General features: G+C 34.4%; 3 protein-coding genes across 5 annotated transcripts; 2 read left to right on the top strand and 1 right to left on the bottom strand.

Moving 5' to 3' along the window:
- Positions 1-2,514: 2,514 nt before the first annotated feature.
- Positions 2,515-5,553, top strand: FAP3 (Chalcone-flavanone isomerase family protein). Its single transcript, XM_011099854.3, has 5 exons — positions 2,515-2,838; positions 4,376-4,474; positions 4,590-4,745; positions 4,832-5,046; positions 5,211-5,553. The coding sequence occupies exons 1-5, from the start codon at positions 2,598-2,600 to the stop codon at positions 5,367-5,369; spliced, it is 870 nt and encodes a 289-aa protein (XP_011098156.1). The 5' UTR covers positions 2,515-2,597; the 3' UTR covers positions 5,370-5,553.
- On the bottom strand, positions 5,059-8,757 carry LOC105176906 (Protein kinase superfamily protein). Of its 3 annotated transcripts, none has more exons than XM_011099852.3 (6): positions 8,470-8,757; positions 8,241-8,391; positions 7,067-7,405; positions 6,483-6,737; positions 6,262-6,395; positions 5,059-5,742 (listed from the first exon to the last, which is right to left on the bottom strand). In XM_011099852.3, the coding sequence occupies exons 2-6, from the start codon at positions 8,374-8,376 to the stop codon at positions 5,542-5,544; spliced, it is 1,065 nt and encodes a 354-aa protein (XP_011098154.1). In that variant the 5' UTR covers positions 8,377-8,391; positions 8,470-8,757; the 3' UTR covers positions 5,059-5,541. The 3 variants fall into 3 exon arrangements, with proteins under 3 accessions (XP_011098154.1, XP_088733360.1, XP_011098153.1); XM_088877234.1 differs by having other exon boundaries at positions 8,241-8,412; positions 8,573-8,757; XM_011099851.3 differs by having other exon boundaries at positions 8,573-8,756.
- Positions 8,758-13,329: 4,572 nt separating this feature from the next.
- On the top strand, positions 13,330-14,456 carry LOC105176908 (small ribosomal subunit protein eS28x). Its single transcript, XM_011099855.3, has 2 exons — positions 13,330-13,484; positions 14,086-14,456. Exon 2 carries the CDS (start codon positions 14,087-14,089, stop codon positions 14,282-14,284), a length of 198 nt encoding a protein of 65 aa, XP_011098157.1. The 5' UTR covers positions 13,330-13,484; position 14,086; the 3' UTR covers positions 14,285-14,456.
- The last annotated feature ends 5,072 nt before the right edge of the window (positions 14,457-19,528 follow it).

The raw sequence follows: 19,528 nt of genomic DNA, 5'->3' as shown, positions 1-19,528 counted from the left end.
TAAATTGATATTATATTTTATAATTTTACCTTCGTATATACGCATATCGAATTCGTATATATACCATGCACTACAAGAAAATGAATTCTTCCGTACATTATAAATTACTATACTTTAAAAATAATCGTAAATAAACACTATCTACCATAGACAAACAGAATCGACTCGCAAATTCAAATTTGAAGCATGGTTAATCAAAATTTATCATGGGTTTAGCTATTGCCGAAGAATCAGCTATGACAAATGTTTTGCTCGCATATATAAAAACAACAGCTAACAATCATTGTGCAGTCATGATTGATTAATTGTATTTCATAATTTTTAATTTTTAATCATAATAATTTGATATATATCACTATTTCTTCCTAGTGATAGAATATTAGAAGATGAAATTAGGATACAATATGTGTAAGAAAACATTCTGCTTTTGCGTTTGATCAACTTGTCAGATGCCATTTCATTTGTAACCAAAAGACAGTCCAGAGAAAGAAATATCAAAATGGGGTTTGAATTATTGCATTTATTAGCATGAAAATGAGCTGTAATGTGTGTTAAAATGAGTGTATGGTGCAACTTTAGAGTATAATAATTGAACTATTTTTGGGAGTTGTTTACGTCTGAACTAAGCAATGTATGTTCATTTATTCTTTGATCTATATATTTATATTCAGATATAATTACATCTAATTGATTTATAGTTTATTTACATAAATTATTTATATTTTTTTTAAAATTTACACGTACACAAAAACGTCAATATCATTTTCAAAAATCATCTACTGTCTTTTAAAAAATTATACATACAGCCCGCAGAAACGTCGACATCATTACTTAAACTAACACTAGTTTTTATTGTGAGGGTAATTGTTATTATTATGCAAAAAAATATGAGTAGTAAATGTAAATTGACAATAAATTAGGGGTGTATATGCAATTATTGGCATAAGATGAAGAACAATACCATGTGAATTGGATCTAATATAGTTTTGAGGAACAGAGCTCTTTACACCTTTCACTTACCCCTATGGAACCCTTTTCCACGTCACAACACATGCATAGAGATCACTGCTCTCAAGAATTTTATTTTATTTTTTCCCTTTTTGATTTCTTGGTGCAAATTAATATTATATTTCATTATGTATAAGAATTAATATCAATTTTTTGGATAACGATATTTTGAAAAGATTTAAATTAGCGTACAACAATAGTAATATTAGAGTTGTTTTGCTATCTTCCATATTCTAAAGACGAAAATTATTTTGAGGGAAGTGGGATTGTATTGAAGAAGTAATTTTTGTTTCGTTTCTTCAATAACTATACTAGCTATCGTCTGTGGATTCCTGAACGCATTTTGGAAGATCCTTCAATTTCGTTTGGTCTAAATATGATAGACAAGTGGTTTCAGAGCAATCTGATTAGCAATATTTATCTGACCGCTCGTACAAGCCAATTGAATTTCCAAGCTCCATCGTTTGTAAGGCCAATGTCATTGTTCACTATGAAATTGTGGAAAACGGACATTGGAAAAATAGGTGGGAGTGGCTCTCACCAACTGTCTCACCACATAAAACAAATTCCCTCCTATAAACACATTTCTTGGGATTTAAGAGGCCCCATTAGCAGTGCACTCCACATTATCAACTAGCCTTGTGGGGTGAATTACATACATCTCTTTGGTCTTGAATTTGTGGCAAGTTGTCCATAATGTGCAGCAGTTTGAGGCCAGTTCCGGGCACCCTCTTGGATGACTACAAACAATTTAGATGAAACAGTAAGCTTGTCAACTGTGCGTAGTTTGGGTACCGCTGCTGCAGAATCCCCAGGATGTGCGACTTCTCATAGCCAAGGATTCTCTCATATGCACACCTGGTATTGTATGGTAGGCTGCAAGTGGACTCGTAACTTGAGCATCCTTTTCCAAGTTTCATGATCCTTTCGTTGTAGAAATTGTCCAGAATGATGCATGGTCTAATTTATGCTTCTGTCCGGAAGACCTTATTGTAGTAACGTATATTTATTATAAATATCATATTTTCCTTTTGGTATTCTTTTATTGATGTCTTTTTATTTCTAAATATTTTAAAATTTATTAATATACTAATTATTCGTTATTTTTCAGAAGAAATTATTGAAATTATTCGTTATTTTAGATCTACTATCCAAAATAATTATATTTTGTATCTTGTGGCCTACTAGATCTATACTAATTATGTTTCAATAACAATTATTACAATTAAATTTTGAATTTAGTTATTTAATATAATATTGATTATACTAATATCATCCTCTAACTTCAGCCATTCCAATCGAATTTGTTATTATTTTTACATCCATAATCCTGCAAGAATTTTCAAATTAGAGATTGTACTTTAATAGGGCTAATAGCATACGGTGGATCATGCGGGCTCCATTACAGTGGTCACAAGTGGAAGGTAAGATGACAAGTGTTCAGACATGTTACGGAGTACATTCCTAGTCCACCACAAAATCATCCTAACTCCTACAGTAAACTGTCTGTAAATCTATACAGTATCTCAATTGTTTAATGCAAATGGGCATAGGAAATTCCTCCGTGCTGATAGTCGCATTCTCAGAAAATGGCTTCAACAGTAGCAATATCCACGCCTCTTTCCCATTCATCATCCCCCAACCCCAAAGGCAAGCCCTCTAATCTAAACCCAAGAATCTGCTTTCTTGCTACCACTCCAAACAAGCAGCTATCAGCACTCAAGCACACCAAGACTTCTGCCTCCACATTTCCTCCAAATCTCTGCATTAAGAGGAGGAATGCTGGACTTGAGGGCCGCCTATCACCTAAAGCTGCTTCATCTTCTTCAGGTAGTAAATTAATTACTCAGCAGTTGTTTTAGAAATGGTGGTACAATTGAGTAATGTTAGACTGTGAAAATGCGCTTCTCTGATCAAGTATTTTGCCTTGGTTTCAGCAGTGGTTAGAATATGATTGTGGGTTCTTTATTTTTCTTCTTTTGGTTGCTGAGAGTTCATGATTTGCCTGTTTCCTCTCCAAGAATTTGCCTGAATGTGTGTTTGATTGGTGAATACTGAGTATTTTATGCCTTAAGAGTTTTTTGCAATTACCGACTTTTTCCTGCAGAACCCTTGGGGATTTAGATGATTGACCACTTTAATCTAGTAGATTGATGAGTTAATTGCATTTACCTCCTTGTGAAAACCCTAATAAAAGCTCACCGGCTTCCTTGTCGCCCGTTGCCTTTTCTTTTAAAAGTTCAGGGAGTCGGGTTGCTCTTATTCAAGGGGGTTGTCTGTCTATTAGTGTTTTTTACAGGCAGATTTGTTGCATTTAACCCTACTGTTGACAAACATGTTCAAGAATACTTGGTAAAGAATCAGGTAAGTAGATTGAACAAAAGGAGCAAACAAAGAAAAAGTAGGAATCTGAAAATGAATAAAAAACATTGCATAATGAGGAACGATAACGTAAATGAGGATGTAAAGATTGGTGTCTCAGGACTGTACAAGCATGGTGCCTTTGGTTCAAGTCTCATTATGTATATGTACTTGATAATCCCCTATAATTGGTTTATATACCAATGGCTTTTGCTGAAATTGGGTGAAGTGAAAGGATAGGACGTCATCGATCCCAACGCAGATGCCTCAAAATGTTGAAGGATGACATGTTAAATCCTCCACTGGAGTTTGATCTTTTGGAACCGCAACTATGAATAAGTGTTGCTCACAACTTGAATGTAGAAAGTAGAGATAGAAGAGAGAGGAAGAGAAATAACAAGGAAGTTGTGGAACTCATCGGTAACGTTCATTACTACCGTATCATACTTGGATGTTTTCCAAAATCTTCGAATCTTAAGGCTACGGTGTGTGAAGGAATTTACATTATTGGTGTTAGGAAATCATAGACAGATTGTGAAATATGTCTAGAATAGAAGGAATCAAACATTAGAACACACAAAACTTACTTGGTTCAGGTAAGTTGCTCTTGCGTACACAGCCGGGCAAGTTTCTCTAAGTAAGATAGAATATTCCTACAGCAACACCAGGTGGCAGCCTATCAATTGAATACATTTAGGCCAGTTGTAAAACATTGTAAAATTACAAATTCTCGACTGGCAAAAAAGTTTTCTCCATAAAAGCTGAGCTAAATTGTATTGTTGGATCAGGCTGCATACTCCAACAATTGGCATCTCAATACTGCTGTAGAAGTACTTATATATAGGCATATGAGGTTGTAGTCTTACTTTCTTTGTATAGCGCGTGTACTACCCTATATTAACTGGGAATACAAATGTCTACACAACTGCATGTTCTTTCTGATTTCTTTACCTTGCTCTATATCGTCTTACACATTATCTGATGGTATTCATGTAATGGCTTTTAGTTGTAAGTTCAGAGTACACAGAAGAACCCGAGACCAAGGTAAAATTTCAAACATCACTGAGCCTTCCAGGTTGCTCCTCATTATCATTACTTGGAACTGGTAAGTTTACGTACCATGAATTTAAATTTTTGTGCTGTTGATATGCCTTGAATGTGCTCATCCGTAATCCTGATGCTTCAGTGGTGATAATCTTCATCCTTCGTAATATTATTAGGATACAGGGAAAAAGTCTTTGCAATAATTGGGGTTAAAGTCTATGCTGCGGGACTGTACACAAATCAGTCCGTCTTCAGCAAGTTAGATGCCTGGAAAGGACGCTCATCGGTGGAGTTGCAACAGGATTCATCAATTTTTGATGCAATTTTTCAGGGTATTCGTCTTAAACTTACGAAAGATCATTTGAGGGACTGGTGGATTCTTACAGAGTACTAATATTTAATTTATGGAAAAGTGCAGCTCCATTAGAGAAGTCACTACATATTATTCTTGTAAGAGATGTAGACGGTAAAACATTTTGGGATGCATTGGATGAAGCCATCTCTCCAAGAATTACATCACCAACCCCGGTCGACGAATCTGCACTCTCGACGTTCCGTAGCATCTTTCAAGGACGGCCCCTTAAGAAAGGAACTTCAATATTCTTGACTTGGTTGGACACAACAAAAATGCTTGTATGTATAATATAGTTTTTAATATAACCATGCATGATTTCTTCATATAAAAGGGCAGTCCAGCTACTTCATTTTGTTTTTTCTTTCTACATATTTCATCTTTCTCTTCTCTAATAAACTTCCCCTGCTAATTCAACAGTTGAAATTTTATTCATGAATCTCAGGTTTGTGTATCACCCGATGGGGCGCCTTCTTCTGTTGATGCTACAATTGAATCATCAAACGTCACGTCCGCTCTCTTTGATGTGTTTCTTGGAGGTAATCCGGTGTCCCCTTCTCTGAAAGCTTCAGCTTCTAATGGATTAGCTGCAACACTCAAGTAACTGAGTCGTTCTCTTAAGTTCTAACGTTTATTCATTTCCTATAAAAAGAAACTTATTCTCACTGAGTTGCTCCAGTTTTTGTACGCGTATCTATATGTTTATGAATGGATTCGTATTGTTTGCTCATAAACGATGTTCGTTTTCTGACTTGTTAAGATGCTGAAGCACAATTTCAAGCCCCTGATATGAATTGTTCTGATCTTATCTGCTCTAGCATCTTCACAACTTCTGTCATAGTAGGTCGTTCAGACGGCTCCAGTTCAAGACACATCAGTGCTATGCTAAACACACGGTTGATTTCATCGATAGGAAAATCGACCAAACTGCTGTCGACTACATACCCTTCTCTCTTATCGTGTACAACTGACTTCACCTGCAACAGTTGTGATACCTAACCAAGTTAGTAGCTGAAAAAGGATCCAAAAAGCTAGAAATGACCGTATATAAGACAATAGTTTAACATTAGGTAATCGCAAGACAGAACTGAAATGTGTGCAGAAAACAAGAACGGGAATCATATTCAAGAATGTACGGAGATTGATTGTTCCTATGATAGAATATTAGTTAAAACTACAAAAACAGATGACTAGGGCCGTTGTGAAACATTGTGAAATTATGATTTTGCCCCTGGTAGTAGAGTGTTTGTTAGAAAATAACATGCAAAAGGGCATGATCTTCTATCTTGATCTAGTATTATCCAATGGTCCCACTATGTGTATGACATGTATCCTACTTTTAAATTACAGTTTAATTTAATTATATATTTTTTTAATTTTTGAAAGTGAGACGTGTTAGTCACACCAATATATCACACTAATGTGTGATAGAAGATCTCCGTGCAAAAGATACTAGCTACTGAGTATTGAAAAGTTGATTGAGTTGAAAGTTTTACCCATGTCACCAGCTTCGTACCCTCCTCAATGAATGCTCCGTCAGTCGGTTTTTTCCCCGTTAGAAGCTCGAGTAATACAACTCCAAAGCTGTAGACGTCCCCTTTCGCTGTTGCCTTTCCCGTGTCATAATATTCTGCAGAACATCGAGTGACCATAAGATAATTTTCCAGACAACTTCAGCGTTAAAACCATCTTTTGTATCCGAAAAGAGCATATATACCTGGAGCCAAATATCCAAAAGTTCCAGCAACTAATGTCGAAACATGAGTTTTATCTGGTTCCATCAAAGTAGCTAGTCCGAAATCAGACACGCGTGCCTCCAAGTTATGATCCAGCAATATGTTGCTCGACTTTATGTCTCTGTGTATTACGTGGGGAATACAGTCGTGGTGCAGGTAGGATATCCCTCTTGCAGCTCCAACCGCAATTCTGTATCTTGATGGCCAATCAAGAGCCTTCTTGTTCACTGATTTTCCTGCATAAACATAGTGCGAAAAGCTGAGTCTCATTGCTTGATTCGTTAAACACAACAAATAAGATCGAATGTAAAAATTGCAATTTTAGTCCTATATATTTGTAGGATGGCAACCACCAAACTTGCAATATAAATTTCTGAACAAAAATTGTCAATAATTTAGCTACGGGACGATGATCACCTCCCCCAACATACAGGACTAAAATTACAATTTTGTCTAAGATTGAACATAATTTTTATACAATAAGATTTGAAGTTTAGCTCAAAGCTGGAGCAATAATTTGTTCAGCTCGACTTAATTCTTAGGGAGTTAAGATTCAACTTCATACCATGAAGCAGTTCGTGCAAGCTCCCATTAGTCATGAGCTCGTAGACGAGAAGATTATAGTGAGGAGCCGTGTAGTACCCGTGAAGGGCTACTATATTCCGGTGCTTGATGTTCCCCATCGCCTCCAACTCTCTCTCAAATCCTCGGTCTTGCTCTGAGCTTAATCTGTTTAGTCTTTTAACAGCAAAGGATATGCAGTCATTTATTACGAGCTTGTAAACAGTCCCGTACCCTCCTGATCCGATGATGTCCTTGTTGCTTAGTTTCATCGTCTTCTTCAAGAACATGTTTGGCTTTAGAGACTTGGTCCTTGGCGATCTGAACATTACTAATTTCCCACCTGCATTTCACATGTAAGAAGGCATTGTTTTACATAGACAAGGGGTGGAGTGTTTTACATGTCAATAATGTGTGTGTGACGTATTGAAAATTTTGGCCAAGCGACCTAATTCAAAGCGTAATCCATTATGGCTCCCTCAAATGGAAATCGTTAAATTAAGTGTAGACTCAAGCCCGAAAGGCTCCTGTACCTATTGCATAGTATTCAATTACCCTATTATATTTGCTTATATATCATTTGAAGTTTTCAAACTTGTGGGGGATTGTTACAAACATTCTTTTTAATTTTGTAATACTCCACTAATGACCATTATTTCTATTTTAATTTGGGTGTTACATGTCCTATCCTAACACTATCAATAGGAGGTCCTAGGGATTTAAGAATACACCAACTCACTTTTGCATCTCAAATCTCACATTCCTATTATTCTTACTACATATATTTGGGCAAGTTGATAAGGTCTAATTCTCTAGTATTCTTGTGAACATGCTCACAATAGAAGACACCAATGGAGGCCTTCTTTTGTTTTATCTTGGGGTGGTGGTGAGCCGATAGTACCTGCACGAAGGGTGGCCATCACGATCTTAGGACAGCGTCAAGTGACGTGATTCCTATAGGCCAGCCGTTTTATATTTATTTACATATATCACATGCATTATATTTATCTTGATTTGCTAAAGCTATTTTAACATTAAACTAAAATTTTTAAAACACTATTTTCTTACAGTGTTTTCCCAATCACAAAAGCAGAAATTTCCACAAACATCCTCAAGTGTTGTCCAGCCACATGTTTGAATCAGATGATCAAAACGAGGAAACTAAGAAGAGAAAGCACCTGTAACACTGTCTTGAACGATCATTTGTTTCCTTTTCCATCCACGATAGCAGAGGACCGCCATGACAATCTTCGAGGCCACAAAAGCAACAACAGAAATGGTGATGTACAACGGAATTGTCCCACCTTTTCCCATTTCATTACCTCCAAACTGCAACATGTTTTCTCATTACTACAACATGAATTTACACAAGCTATGATCGAGTTGTTAACGTAGGAAGAAACTAACCTTAAATCCCTTCACCCAAGAAAAGCATAAAATCCTTGAGAAGTGAAAATATTCTAAGTAAACAGAAACAAGCACCAGATTTATAGATGTGAACTGTGCTTACTTGTAAAGGGTTTTCACACTTGAATGGAGCAACGAGCAGCTGAAGCTGATGAGTTCATATTTGAGGATTTCCAGGTAACTGACTGAAGAGAAGGATAAGGATTTTTTCCAAGTGAAAGTGTGTGTTAATCATTTCTCAATTAAGTAACTGCAGAAGGAAAACGAAAAGGTACCAACCAGTGGTGTCCAGTTTTGCTGACACTATTTAACTGATCATGAGGTTGTAATAGTGCATGTTTGGCTACATCTTATTTAGAAGAGACATTTCAGGACAATGATTAGGCCTTTGATTGTCGGGATATGTGTTTAATCGATGGAAAATTCTTGTCCAGATTCAATTTGATTGAACCAATCCAATCACTAAGCAAGTGTATCGCACTTGTCATGTGATTAGTTCAGGTCTGATCGAATTGGGTCGGAATTAGAATTTTTCCTATTATACCAAATAAAATAAAATAAAGAAACATTTCTTTGCAAAAAAGTCATGTGATTTCAGACCTAACAATTATATAATTACGTCCTACTTCCATGTCCCAATCCCAAATGAGTGTTGGGTATGTTTAGAGACAATGATGTTCGAAACTGAGCGTTGAATTCAAAGGTAAGCTGAACTTGGACAAAAGAATCATGTGAAAAATTGGTGTCTCCACAGCCCCACAGGAGTTTGGAGCAGCTGTCCCTTCCATTTTTAAGCTGAAAGAATTACCAAAACCGTGATTTTCAAACCACCAAAAGTTTGCGTCTCCACGCAAAAGCGCTGTAGCATGAATCACGCGTACATGATCAGTTTCTGACTCTGCCAAGTAGCCTGCTCCAGGAGGTGAGGTCGGTGCTCGGAGTTGGAGCTGCCCAATTATTTATGTCTTGTTTCATTTTATTTTTATTCTTAATTTTTATTTTTCAGTAATTTTTAATGAATTTTGTTTTTATATATTGAGTTTTGTTTAAGACAAAAAATATATTTGGATTAGTATGTTGTGTAATAATTTTTTTTTACCGAGAAAGTGATAGAACTGAACATGTTCGGATTAAGATGTTTAGTAATAGGTTTTTGTACTAAAACTCCTTGTTGAATTAAACTACCTTTCATCTTTTGTTGCTAATTAGAAATATAAAATTTTCGATCAAAAGGTTGTAAATTATAGGACAAAGCATAAAATTCTCATGTGTTTTAAAAAGTCGGCTAAAAACCCCTTCTATATTAAAAATAGGCTAAAAGCCCCTTGTGTTTTGTAAAACTCAGCAACAAACACCCCGTCCTTTAGTAATTAATGGAAGGTGCATTACACGAGCTTTTTGTACGTGTGGGGTATTTTTTAACTGTTTTTGACCTTTTTCTTAGGTGTTTTTACTAAAATACCAATTTTTTTATTTTTGTATTTTTTTATGATTTAAATTAAAATATCAAATTATATTTAATTTATTTAATAGTAAATATTAAATTATATTATATTTAAATTCAAATAATTTTATAATTGCTAATGGTTAAATTTTAAAATTATTTTTAATCAATTAAATATATATTTAATTACAATAATTATTTAAAATGTTCTTAATTAACTAAAATATATTTTAATTATTATAATTAAAATTAATTAAAAATTAAAAAGAAAAAACTGAGTGATTTTCGTTTCTAAGTTTTCGGCGCCGTTCGGACGAGTTTTCGACGGTCAATTGTACCGTTCGAATCCTCTCTTCAAGACAAACATTTGCATACCTTCAATTTAAGTTTTCGTCAATCGAAGAGAGTGGACTCAAGCCATGACTACCAAACATATTTGCCATTGATTCTTCTCCATCCGATCGAATCTCGGTCTCAGACCACCACCATTAGACTCGTCTTTTCAAGATGATTCTAATGAGACTGGTCGTACTCATTTTGATAAACTATTTGGGGGCATACGATGATTTTAAGAATCCACGCTGCCTACGAAGATGGTGGTGGGGTGGGGGGAGGGGGCAATGGGGGGTAAAAGGGGGTGGTTGAATAGTTTGTTGAATATAGACCTTTTATTTTTTTAAAATCTAACGATTGAGATTAATTGATTAAATTTAATGATCAATATTTGATCAAAGAAGTTACAACGGTCATTAAAATAAAAAATAATATATATTAAGTAAGAGTATAACAGTCATTTTATTAAAAAAAAATTAACATCATTAGTTGGATTTAACGGAGAGAGGGCAATTGAGCTTAGTTTACAAAACACCGGGGGGGGGGGGGGGGGGTTAGCATTTTTTTAAAATAGAAAGGAGTTTTTAGCCGACTTTTAAAATACGGGAAGGTTTTAAACATATATTTTGCAGAAATAATTTTCAGAAAATAATTTTCAGAAAAATTTCCAGAAAATATCATAGATTTTTTGAAACAAGCACTAAACAAAAATAGATCGCACACAACAGAAATATCCACATAACTCAGAAAAAATATGAAATCTTTTAGAGAGTTTTACTAAGCTATTTTTCTTCGCATAGAAAGTTATTTTGCAGTAAAAATAATAATAAAGAAAAATTAAAACGATTTTACCAGCATCAAAAACAGAACCCGAAGGCCCTCATACCACTACTGAGGATTTATCCACTAGCGATGAGCCCAAAGGATAAAAACCCTAATCCAACTATTACAAATGAATTGTGGGTTCTGAAAAACCTTTAATACAGGCTAATATTACAACAAACATGAACAAGATAATTATAGATCTGATAGATACAATAACAAAATAATATCGACAGTAAATTCGAAACAAAAACAAAAAAAAAAAGAGAGAGAGATAATGGCTCAGTGAGTCAGATCTAGTAGGGGGATAACGCACAACCACTTAGGCTGGCAACCACACACCAATTGCTATATCAAAAATAGCCATTAAGGCTTCAACTACTCAAGCAGCCACCAAGGCTTCAATCACTCAAAACAGCCTCAGTCACATAAACCTTGAACAACCATTAAGGTTTCCACTTAGAAAATAGTTCATGAAGAACACTATTAGCATAATAGGAGAAAGGGGAGAAGGTTTGTGTTCTGTCTGTTCTCTTCACTAGAAGCAATTGAGAAATATTTTTAGAGAGGAGCCATTGATGCGGTGAGAGAGAAGGGCTGCAAAGGTAGAAATCGAGGAGGGAAGACGATGGCGAGGATTAAACAAAGAAAAGGGAGATGGAGCACGGGGAGGTGAGAGAGAGCGAGGAGATTTATGGATATATCTGCAGAATGAGGGGAAATAAGAAACAAAGGGAGTTAGGTTGGGTAGATTGGCAGGGCAATGAGTGGGCTGGATCAACAATGGGTCAAGACAGCATGGTTGGGCTAGCCTTCCAGATGGTGGATTCGGTGGCTGTGGGCTTGGGCCTATCAATTCGGTCCTGGTCCAAATTTACCAAACATCCTCTACCTTGGACCAGAATCCAAAAGAGGGAACCTAGTCCAAGGGCCGGATCTGACAATCATTATTGCCAAAACGCCTAGATTGTACCTGCAAAACATAAAAAAATACACTTTCACAAATATAGGTTAGAAAACCAAAGAATTCTAAACATCATTAATAAATACTTCTTCATAGAATTCTTTAGTAATTTCATTATCTTCTTTATTCTTGTAATCTCTTTTGTGTTTTTTACAATTTTTAACAAAATATCATTTTTCCCCACAATTATAACATCCTTTATCGCAATATTTTTCATCCCTATTTCTAGATTTTGACCTACTATGACTTCTATTCATATATTTATGTCTATACTTGGTTCTTTCCTTAACATGGTTAACTTCATTTAGCGTTTGATTAACAATATTGATTTTCAGATCCATTTCTTCATTCTTTAAGCCACTAATTACAGTGTCTAAATTACATTATTCCTACCATATTTTATAGCACATTTTACATCACTATAAGCTTCAAGAATAGCATTTAATAACACAATTGCAGAACAATTATCTATGTTCTTATCTTCAGCTAGTTTGATTTTGTTTATCTATCCATTCAAATTGCATCATATATAATGTTCTAAACGTACGTGATAATCTAATGACAAAATATATAGTGATATGTTTTCTATTTTCATTCAGATGTAGATGAATATTTTAGCTTACATGCTAGTGCTTGATATTTTGGTTATCAAAATCAAATCCTTTTCCATAACAGTTAATGGAACACCTATCACATAAGTTCATTTGTCAAAGACCACCTATCAAGTTATAGCCATTGAATAGAGAGAAGCTATAGATCCATGAATGAAAAAGTTGGTCATTTTTTAGTGTTTTTTTTAAGTTTTTTATACATGAAGATGGGTTAACATCATTATTGCATCTATTTCTTAAAAAAGTTTTATTCAAGTACTTCATTTAGCCTCTAAAAAATATATGCAACAACGACATTCATCTCACTTCCTATGTAGGAAGTGAAAAAAGTTTTCAGAGAAAGAAAAGTGACTGATTTTCATTCTTAAACTACTATGTTTTGTCTAATGGTTGTAATTTGAGAATAATATTTTATTATATATATTACATTTCTCCTAATAAATATAAAAATATATAAAAATAAATAAATAAGAGTAAAATTAAAAATTTTATGTAAATTTTTTATTGTCGTCAATATATTATATCCAAATTTTAACGGATGGGGTCAAGCGTAAACGAAATTTTTTGAAAAAGATATAAGCGTACTTTTTTTTTTAAACATAATTTTATATTTTTTTAAAAAATCTAAACATAATTGATGATGATGTGGGTACAATTGCAATTTGTTAGCTTCCAAGTAAAAGTGTAATTTGTTGTATTGGACGTGGGTGCAATTGTAATTGTAATTCCCATCCCATCCCTAGTGCTATATAAACAAAAACCTCAACCTTTTGTACACATCTGAATTCCGAGTGCCGTCGCTCCTCTTGTTTCTCCCTTCGCTCTGCGCTCTTCACATCAGGTTCGCTCTCAATCTCGCAACGCCTCTTCCAAGTGTTCAAAACTCTTTTATTTCTTCTATCTATTTGATGGTGTGGTTTATGTGTTTTGTCTGCGTAGCTGATTTATGGTTGCTTCCTATTTCCTTGTTGTTTGTGTTTACTGGATTCAGACCTCAATCGTATGTTTTATGGAGTTTAGATTCTGAAATTCTCTCTCTTTTTGCTGATTTTTGTTTTAAATGTTTAGTTTATGTTATTTGTTATTGTTGTTGATTTTGCGTGAAAATAATGATTAAAACCCTACTACTGTGCCCCTGCCAATATGTTGCGTCTTTATATAAATTACCTTTCAAACTGCCTGTTTTTTTCATCCTTAAATCATGCTGAGTTTTATTCAGTATCTCTTTGCGTCATGACTTTGTCAGTGTTTATCTGCATTGAAGTATATGAATTTCAATTAAATGTATTTAGCTTTACATTATTGAGTCTTGTCTTGTCTCTTGTGTTTTTACTTGTTGGATAGTCCTTATTTCTTGAAGCACAAGTGAAATGTTCTTTCTGAATTTACTTAGCTTAGTGTTATTACCACGACAGCTTGTCCCTCATACTCTCTTTATGCAGAATGGATTCACAAATCAAGCATGCAGTAGTGGTTAAGGTTATGGGCAGGACTGGGTCTCGTGGCCAAGTCACCCAGGTCAGAGTCAAATTTATCGATGATCAGAACCGTTTCATTATGAGAAATGTCAAGGGACCTGTTAGGGAGGGTGATATTCTCACCTTGCTCGAGTCTGAGAGAGAGGCTAGGAGGTTGCGCTGATGGGCTCAGTGTTTCCCTTACTTTTTGTTAGTTTAATACAAGCAATTCGATGTAAGGTTTATGTGGATCTCCCTTTTGAGGATGGATAACAAGATTTTGACTTGAGAATGGCTGCTGTTTGTTTCTTGTTGACATTGATGCCCCATGTTTAATCTTCATATGTTTGTTTAAATGATTGAGTAATTCTGGTGGCGGAATCTTCAAGGCTGCAACCATCCTTCTATTTGACTGATTTGGTTGTGATTATTATTTTTTTTCAAGCAGTTGGTATTATGACCAGTTCCAATCTTAAAGCGGGAGGTCTTGGGTAAAATGCCCATATTTTTGTGCAACACTTGTCCTACATCTCTGCCTGCATCCTTTAAGATTACTTCTTATTGGTAGTTCATTCTTCTCTTGCTTTGTTTTTATTTAATTCGAGTATATAGTCGTACCAAAATCAAATTCTAGGATTTTGCTAGGTTCAGATTTGATTGGTAGCCCAAGGTTCTGTACCAAGAACTGCAGCTTGACTCTATCAGTCTTGATTGTTAATGGAAACTAGAGAAGAAAACATTGTAGATAGTACTTGCTAACTTCATTCAGTTGCTAATTGATCTCTGTTCCTTTTCTAATTTTAGGAACTTATATCTAATTCAAGTGCATCTTTTGTGTGTATGTATTTCATGGCAGTGTTCTGATACTAATGATTGAGTTCTCTGTTGAGCCATTCCTGCCTTTGAATTAGCCCATAACTTAGACGCCCAAGTGGTGGGGGGGGGAGGGGGGGTTCGACCTCGTAAACTATTTCTTTTATTGGGTCCAATACTATTGATTTTCTAATACATCATATATTTTGATACGAGCTATCTATAATCTGTTATCCAACACATTGGAATTGTTTTTAAGTGTTGAGCACGATGAAAATACAGTGGTAGGAGGGATTCGACATACATGAAAGGTTTGATAAAAGCAAATTGAATTTGACACGAAAAATTTTATATCCTAATTCTTTGGGTGTTCTCCTACATGTCTGTGTGCCTTGTTGCAATTCAAATAGTTTTGCTACTTGTTTAAACGTCGTCCACAAATCCAGACAAGTGAAAAAGGCACTGGATCGTTATGCTTTGATATTGGCTTAGAAGATATTCTAGGATGGTCATTTTGCTCATTAACTGTGCAGGAAAGGATTTTGGAGTAACAAACTTTCTGAACCCAAAAGACTATGATCAACCAATTCATCAGGTTTGTAGTATACCTACTGTAATAACCATAAACTAGCAAACAGGACCTGGAATATGAATGATAATTTATTTGAATATCAGTCACTTTTCTCGCAAAAGGGTTAATTATCAACAAATGCAGGTCCTGGATAAAGCAGGAAGCCCCTGGACAAAATTATTCTTTTTAATAATAAATAAAAGTTAGCTATAAAAAGGCGAAGTTCTAAATAAAAAAAAAAATTATTTAGTAGTTTTAATTTCTCTAAACTACTTAGAAGTAGTTTTAGAACTATTAAATTATTTATTATAGAGTTTTTATTGTTTTAGAATTAATTTTAATGTATTATTAGAAGAATTATTTAAGTAAGGGTATGAGTGTTTTTTCACAGTTGCGAACAGAGATTTAATAGATTTACATTTTTTTATATATAGTATGGATATAGATATACAAATTTTTCAAAATTTATATTAATAAGACTCAGATAAGTTAATTATTTTTTTTAACTTGACGTGCATTAATTTAATTTATAAATTTTATATTAGAAATGCTAGAATATTAATTAAATATACCAAGTAAAACCTACTTTAACAAAGTTCTAATTATACAAGTGCTCGTTCCATATTATTTATTAGATATTATGAAAATTATATTTGAGTACCAACTTTGATTAGAATATAATTTGATCTCTTGAACAACAAGTTAACTTATGATTTTAATTTTTTTTAAATTTGATTACCATTTAAAATGACAATTTAGAAAAATCATAATGAAACGCATGAGTAAACATTCTGAATTAAAGCAAAATATATCTGATTATAGGAAAAATTAGCACCACAATCTTGCATTAACTTCTTGCCCAAAATCCATCGAAATTCGTCTTTTTGTTCATAACTTCCGTCCCAAATCAAGTATTAATTTTTCATTCCATGGATGGATTTTTCAAAAGCAGTTATCGGACCATCGGAAAACACAGTACATATATTCTGATAGCAATATTTTTCCCTGGGAAATTCTGTCGAAAATATTTTTCGACGCTACTTTTTAAGATAGTCTTCTTTTTGTTCTAAAATCGTCGAATATTCCATCGAAAACATTATTAGTGATGAACTTTCGCCCCAGCAAAGCCTTTTTTGTAGTGTCTGTAAAATTTTATAAAGTACTACAAAATATATATAATAAGCATAATTGAGGACATATTCAACATGCATTATTTTTCCAAATATTTTTCTTTAGGGTCATTTATGTATTAATTTTTAAACTAAATTGTATAGAGAATTAAAGCGTAGAACATATTAATTTGTCCTCAATTATGTGTAAAGAGTTCTTCTCGCTTCCAGGGGGGCCCTCCTGCATCTCAGGGGATATTCAGAGGCCGAAATTGGAGGAAAAGGTAGAGCGCCAGGATACTGAAATCGCCAAACTGAAGGAGGCAAAGAAAGAGATTGTGGGTCGCTACCAGCAAGTAGAATAGGATTTAAACAAGCTGCAGAAAGAGGCTATTGGCCAAGCGGAGACAGTTAGGAATGCGGCGGGCATGTTGGCCTTGATTTTCCTAACACTGAGGAGGGTGGCTGGTACTTGGAGGCTGACTGAGCCAACCGTTTCTTGGAGTACAAGAAATCAATGGATTTCCAGCAAGATGTGGCAAAGATAGCTGGGCTCTTCTTAGAGTATGGCTTTATGGTTTGTAAGGAGCAGTTCCTAACTCAAGAGTATCCCCCAACTGGAGAAGAGCCTTCATTTCTCAATATTAAAACTGCATTGTATAGTGCTCCGAACCCCTTTGCTAATCTTTCGGTTCCCGTGATCAAAGTCTTCCCCATTGAATCAGGTAACCTTCTTTTCTTCCTTTTCAATTAGTTACAACTCTGCCTTGTTATATACTAACTCAAGGGGGCCCTCACAAAAGGAAGATTTGGACCATATATTAAGGGAGGTCAAGGCTGAGGTAAGAGGCCCCCCCTATATTGGAATAGGTGACCAAAAGTTAATTGAATTTGTTGTTTGCCATTCGTCAATCCTTATCAAATAATATATGATGAATATGGTAAGATTTCATCAGGTTGGTAGTGTGTTTCGTTGTGCTGACCTCTTATATTTTAAATGGAGTTTTAATGTCACAACAAAATACCCACAGACCGAAAGGTGAAACCCGTGGAGTTGGTTGAGATAGTTTTGGCAGCTATGAAACCAACTATTGAGGGTCGGTCTAAAACATTCCAAGTTAAGGGCCTCGAGACAGGACATCAAGGGTCCTATAGAAACTTGCACTAAGTAATGCAGTCGTGTTTCATTAGCAGGAGACATGGGTCATCTGTACAGTTTTAGTGGGTTAATTGGCAAGGTAGTCGACTAATTGAACTGACTCATGGAAATCATCATATGGAAGCCACTTAAAGTTTGATCAGTATGACTGGAATTCCCGATTTCGATAGTACTAGATTAGTCCTCGGACTTAAGGAATCATGGCAATCACGTGCAATGAAGACTGCATCTTGGATATAGTGAGCGATGGCTGTGACGTGAGGCATGGTCATCATAAGCCTTATTCAGTCAGTCAGAGTATGTAGCAAGGACGGTGGATTCCAAGAGAGGATTGTCCCTTGTCAGTATATAACAAAGAGTTCTCCTATGCCTTTTGAGATGGTTTAAACCCTAAAAGTCTTCGGCCAAAGTGATTGATCGATCGAGGATAAATTTCCTAGATCGAATCAGTAGAGTAAATGTATCTCGAGTATTAAGCATAGTTTTCTAGTAAAAAATGAGAATCGACACTTAATTTCATGCCCTAAACTAAGGTCAAGAGACAATGAACAGTAGGACCGTACTCGTAAGGACTAGGACCCTAAATGTTCAAGCCATATTTCACCTAGTCTCTAGTGTCATGGACTGTTGCTAGACAGCCACCCATGATAACGGGCTATTTCTGGTTGTAAGTAATCAGAAATAATTAACTAAATTATATTTAATTAACTATGTTGGTCACACACACACAAGTCTAGCTGAGGGTGAATCTAAAAAGTCACACCCTACCACTATAATGGGATAGAATTAGTTTGGAATTAATTTCAGAAGAGTCAGATTAATTTCATTGGATTAAATTAATCTTTGGAGAGAATAAATGATTGGATTATTTATTTAAACCAATCCATTGGAAGAATGACTTGAAATTTAATTAATTAGATCAATTAAAATTTTAAGTTAGCCATTAGAATTAATTAGATTAATTTTATGGGGTTGGTTCGATTTATAAATTAAAAGAAAGATAATAAAATGCTTGGATCCTTTAATTGGATGAAGGAATATTTTAATGTTGAGCTTATAATTAAACTAGATTTAATTTAACGTCCATAAGACGTGGGCTTGATTTAATTTTAATTAATTAAGTCAACTCTATTAAAATGCAAGCCCAAAACATTAATTAGACCATGACTAGATTAAAGAGAAACCAAAACTCCTCCTTAAATGTGATATGGACGAATTGGTACCCTAAAGTACACCAAAATCAGCCGCGAGGTGGCTGAAAAATGTAAATTATAATAAGTTTTCTTAAACTTTTACATAATTATAAATATCTATTTATTATTTAAAAAATTAACAATACTTTTTTAATTTTAATATTCGTTTAACAGCTAATCTACTCCGTAAAACTCTATTTATTTTTTTATGAAGACCAAACCAAAATACCCTTGTGATCTATTAAATAAGTTTATTTATTTATTATAGTTTTTTATTATTTTTTTTATTGACTAGAAACATAATAAAACAAGTCTCAATATTTTATAATTTTTTAATTATTTTTAAAAAACAGCAAGGACGAAGTATATATTTTTTAACATTCGTTCAAAAACTACATAATTTAATCAAACTTTAGCAGTAGTGGTCATTTCCAAACGACTAAAGAGTATTTTGTAAATATACAAAATCTCATAATAGCTAATTATAGTTTTACCCTAAAATAATGTATACATGCATGATTTATTTTGTACATAAATCATTGTGATTGTATTTAGAGTGCCCAAATCCCTTTATTCAGCTAAT

Source organism: Sesamum indicum, linkage group LG13, assembly GCF_026168435.1.
Source record: "Sesamum indicum cultivar Baizhima isolate 11 linkage group LG13, ASM2616843v1, whole genome shotgun sequence".
Lineage (NCBI taxonomy): Eukaryota > Viridiplantae > Streptophyta > Magnoliopsida > Lamiales > Pedaliaceae > Sesamum > Sesamum indicum.
Note: the sequence above shows the minus strand (reverse complement) of the source record. Positions and strands in the feature narration are given on the sequence as shown.

Bases quoted from the DNA above. Each gene is read 5' to 3' on its own strand.
- FAP3 (XM_011099854.3), top strand. From the start codon at position 2,598: ATGGCTTCAACAGTAGCAATATCCACGCCTCTTTCCCATTCATCATCC. The intron at 4,746-4,831 runs GTATTCGTCTTA...GGAAAAGTGCAG, and splicing joins TTTTGATGCAATTTTTCAGG to CTCCATTAGAGAAGTCACTA. The intron at 5,047-5,210 runs GTATGTATAATA...CATGAATCTCAG, and splicing joins TGGACACAACAAAAATGCTT to GTTTGTGTATCACCCGATGG.
- LOC105176906 (XM_088877234.1), bottom strand. From the start codon at position 8,400: ATGTTGCAGTTTGGAGGTAATGAAATGGGAAAAGGTGGGACAATTCCG. The intron at 6,738-7,066 runs GTATGAAGTTGA...ATGTTTATGCAG, and splicing joins CTTGCACGAACTGCTTCATG to GAAAATCAGTGAACAAGAAG. The intron at 5,743-6,261 runs GTAAAACTTTCA...CAACTGTTGCAG, and splicing joins GTACGAAGCTGGTGACATGG to GTGAAGTCAGTTGTACACGA.
- LOC105176908 (XM_011099855.3), top strand. From the start codon at position 14,087: ATGGATTCACAAATCAAGCATGCAGTAGTGGTTAAGGTTATGGGCAGG.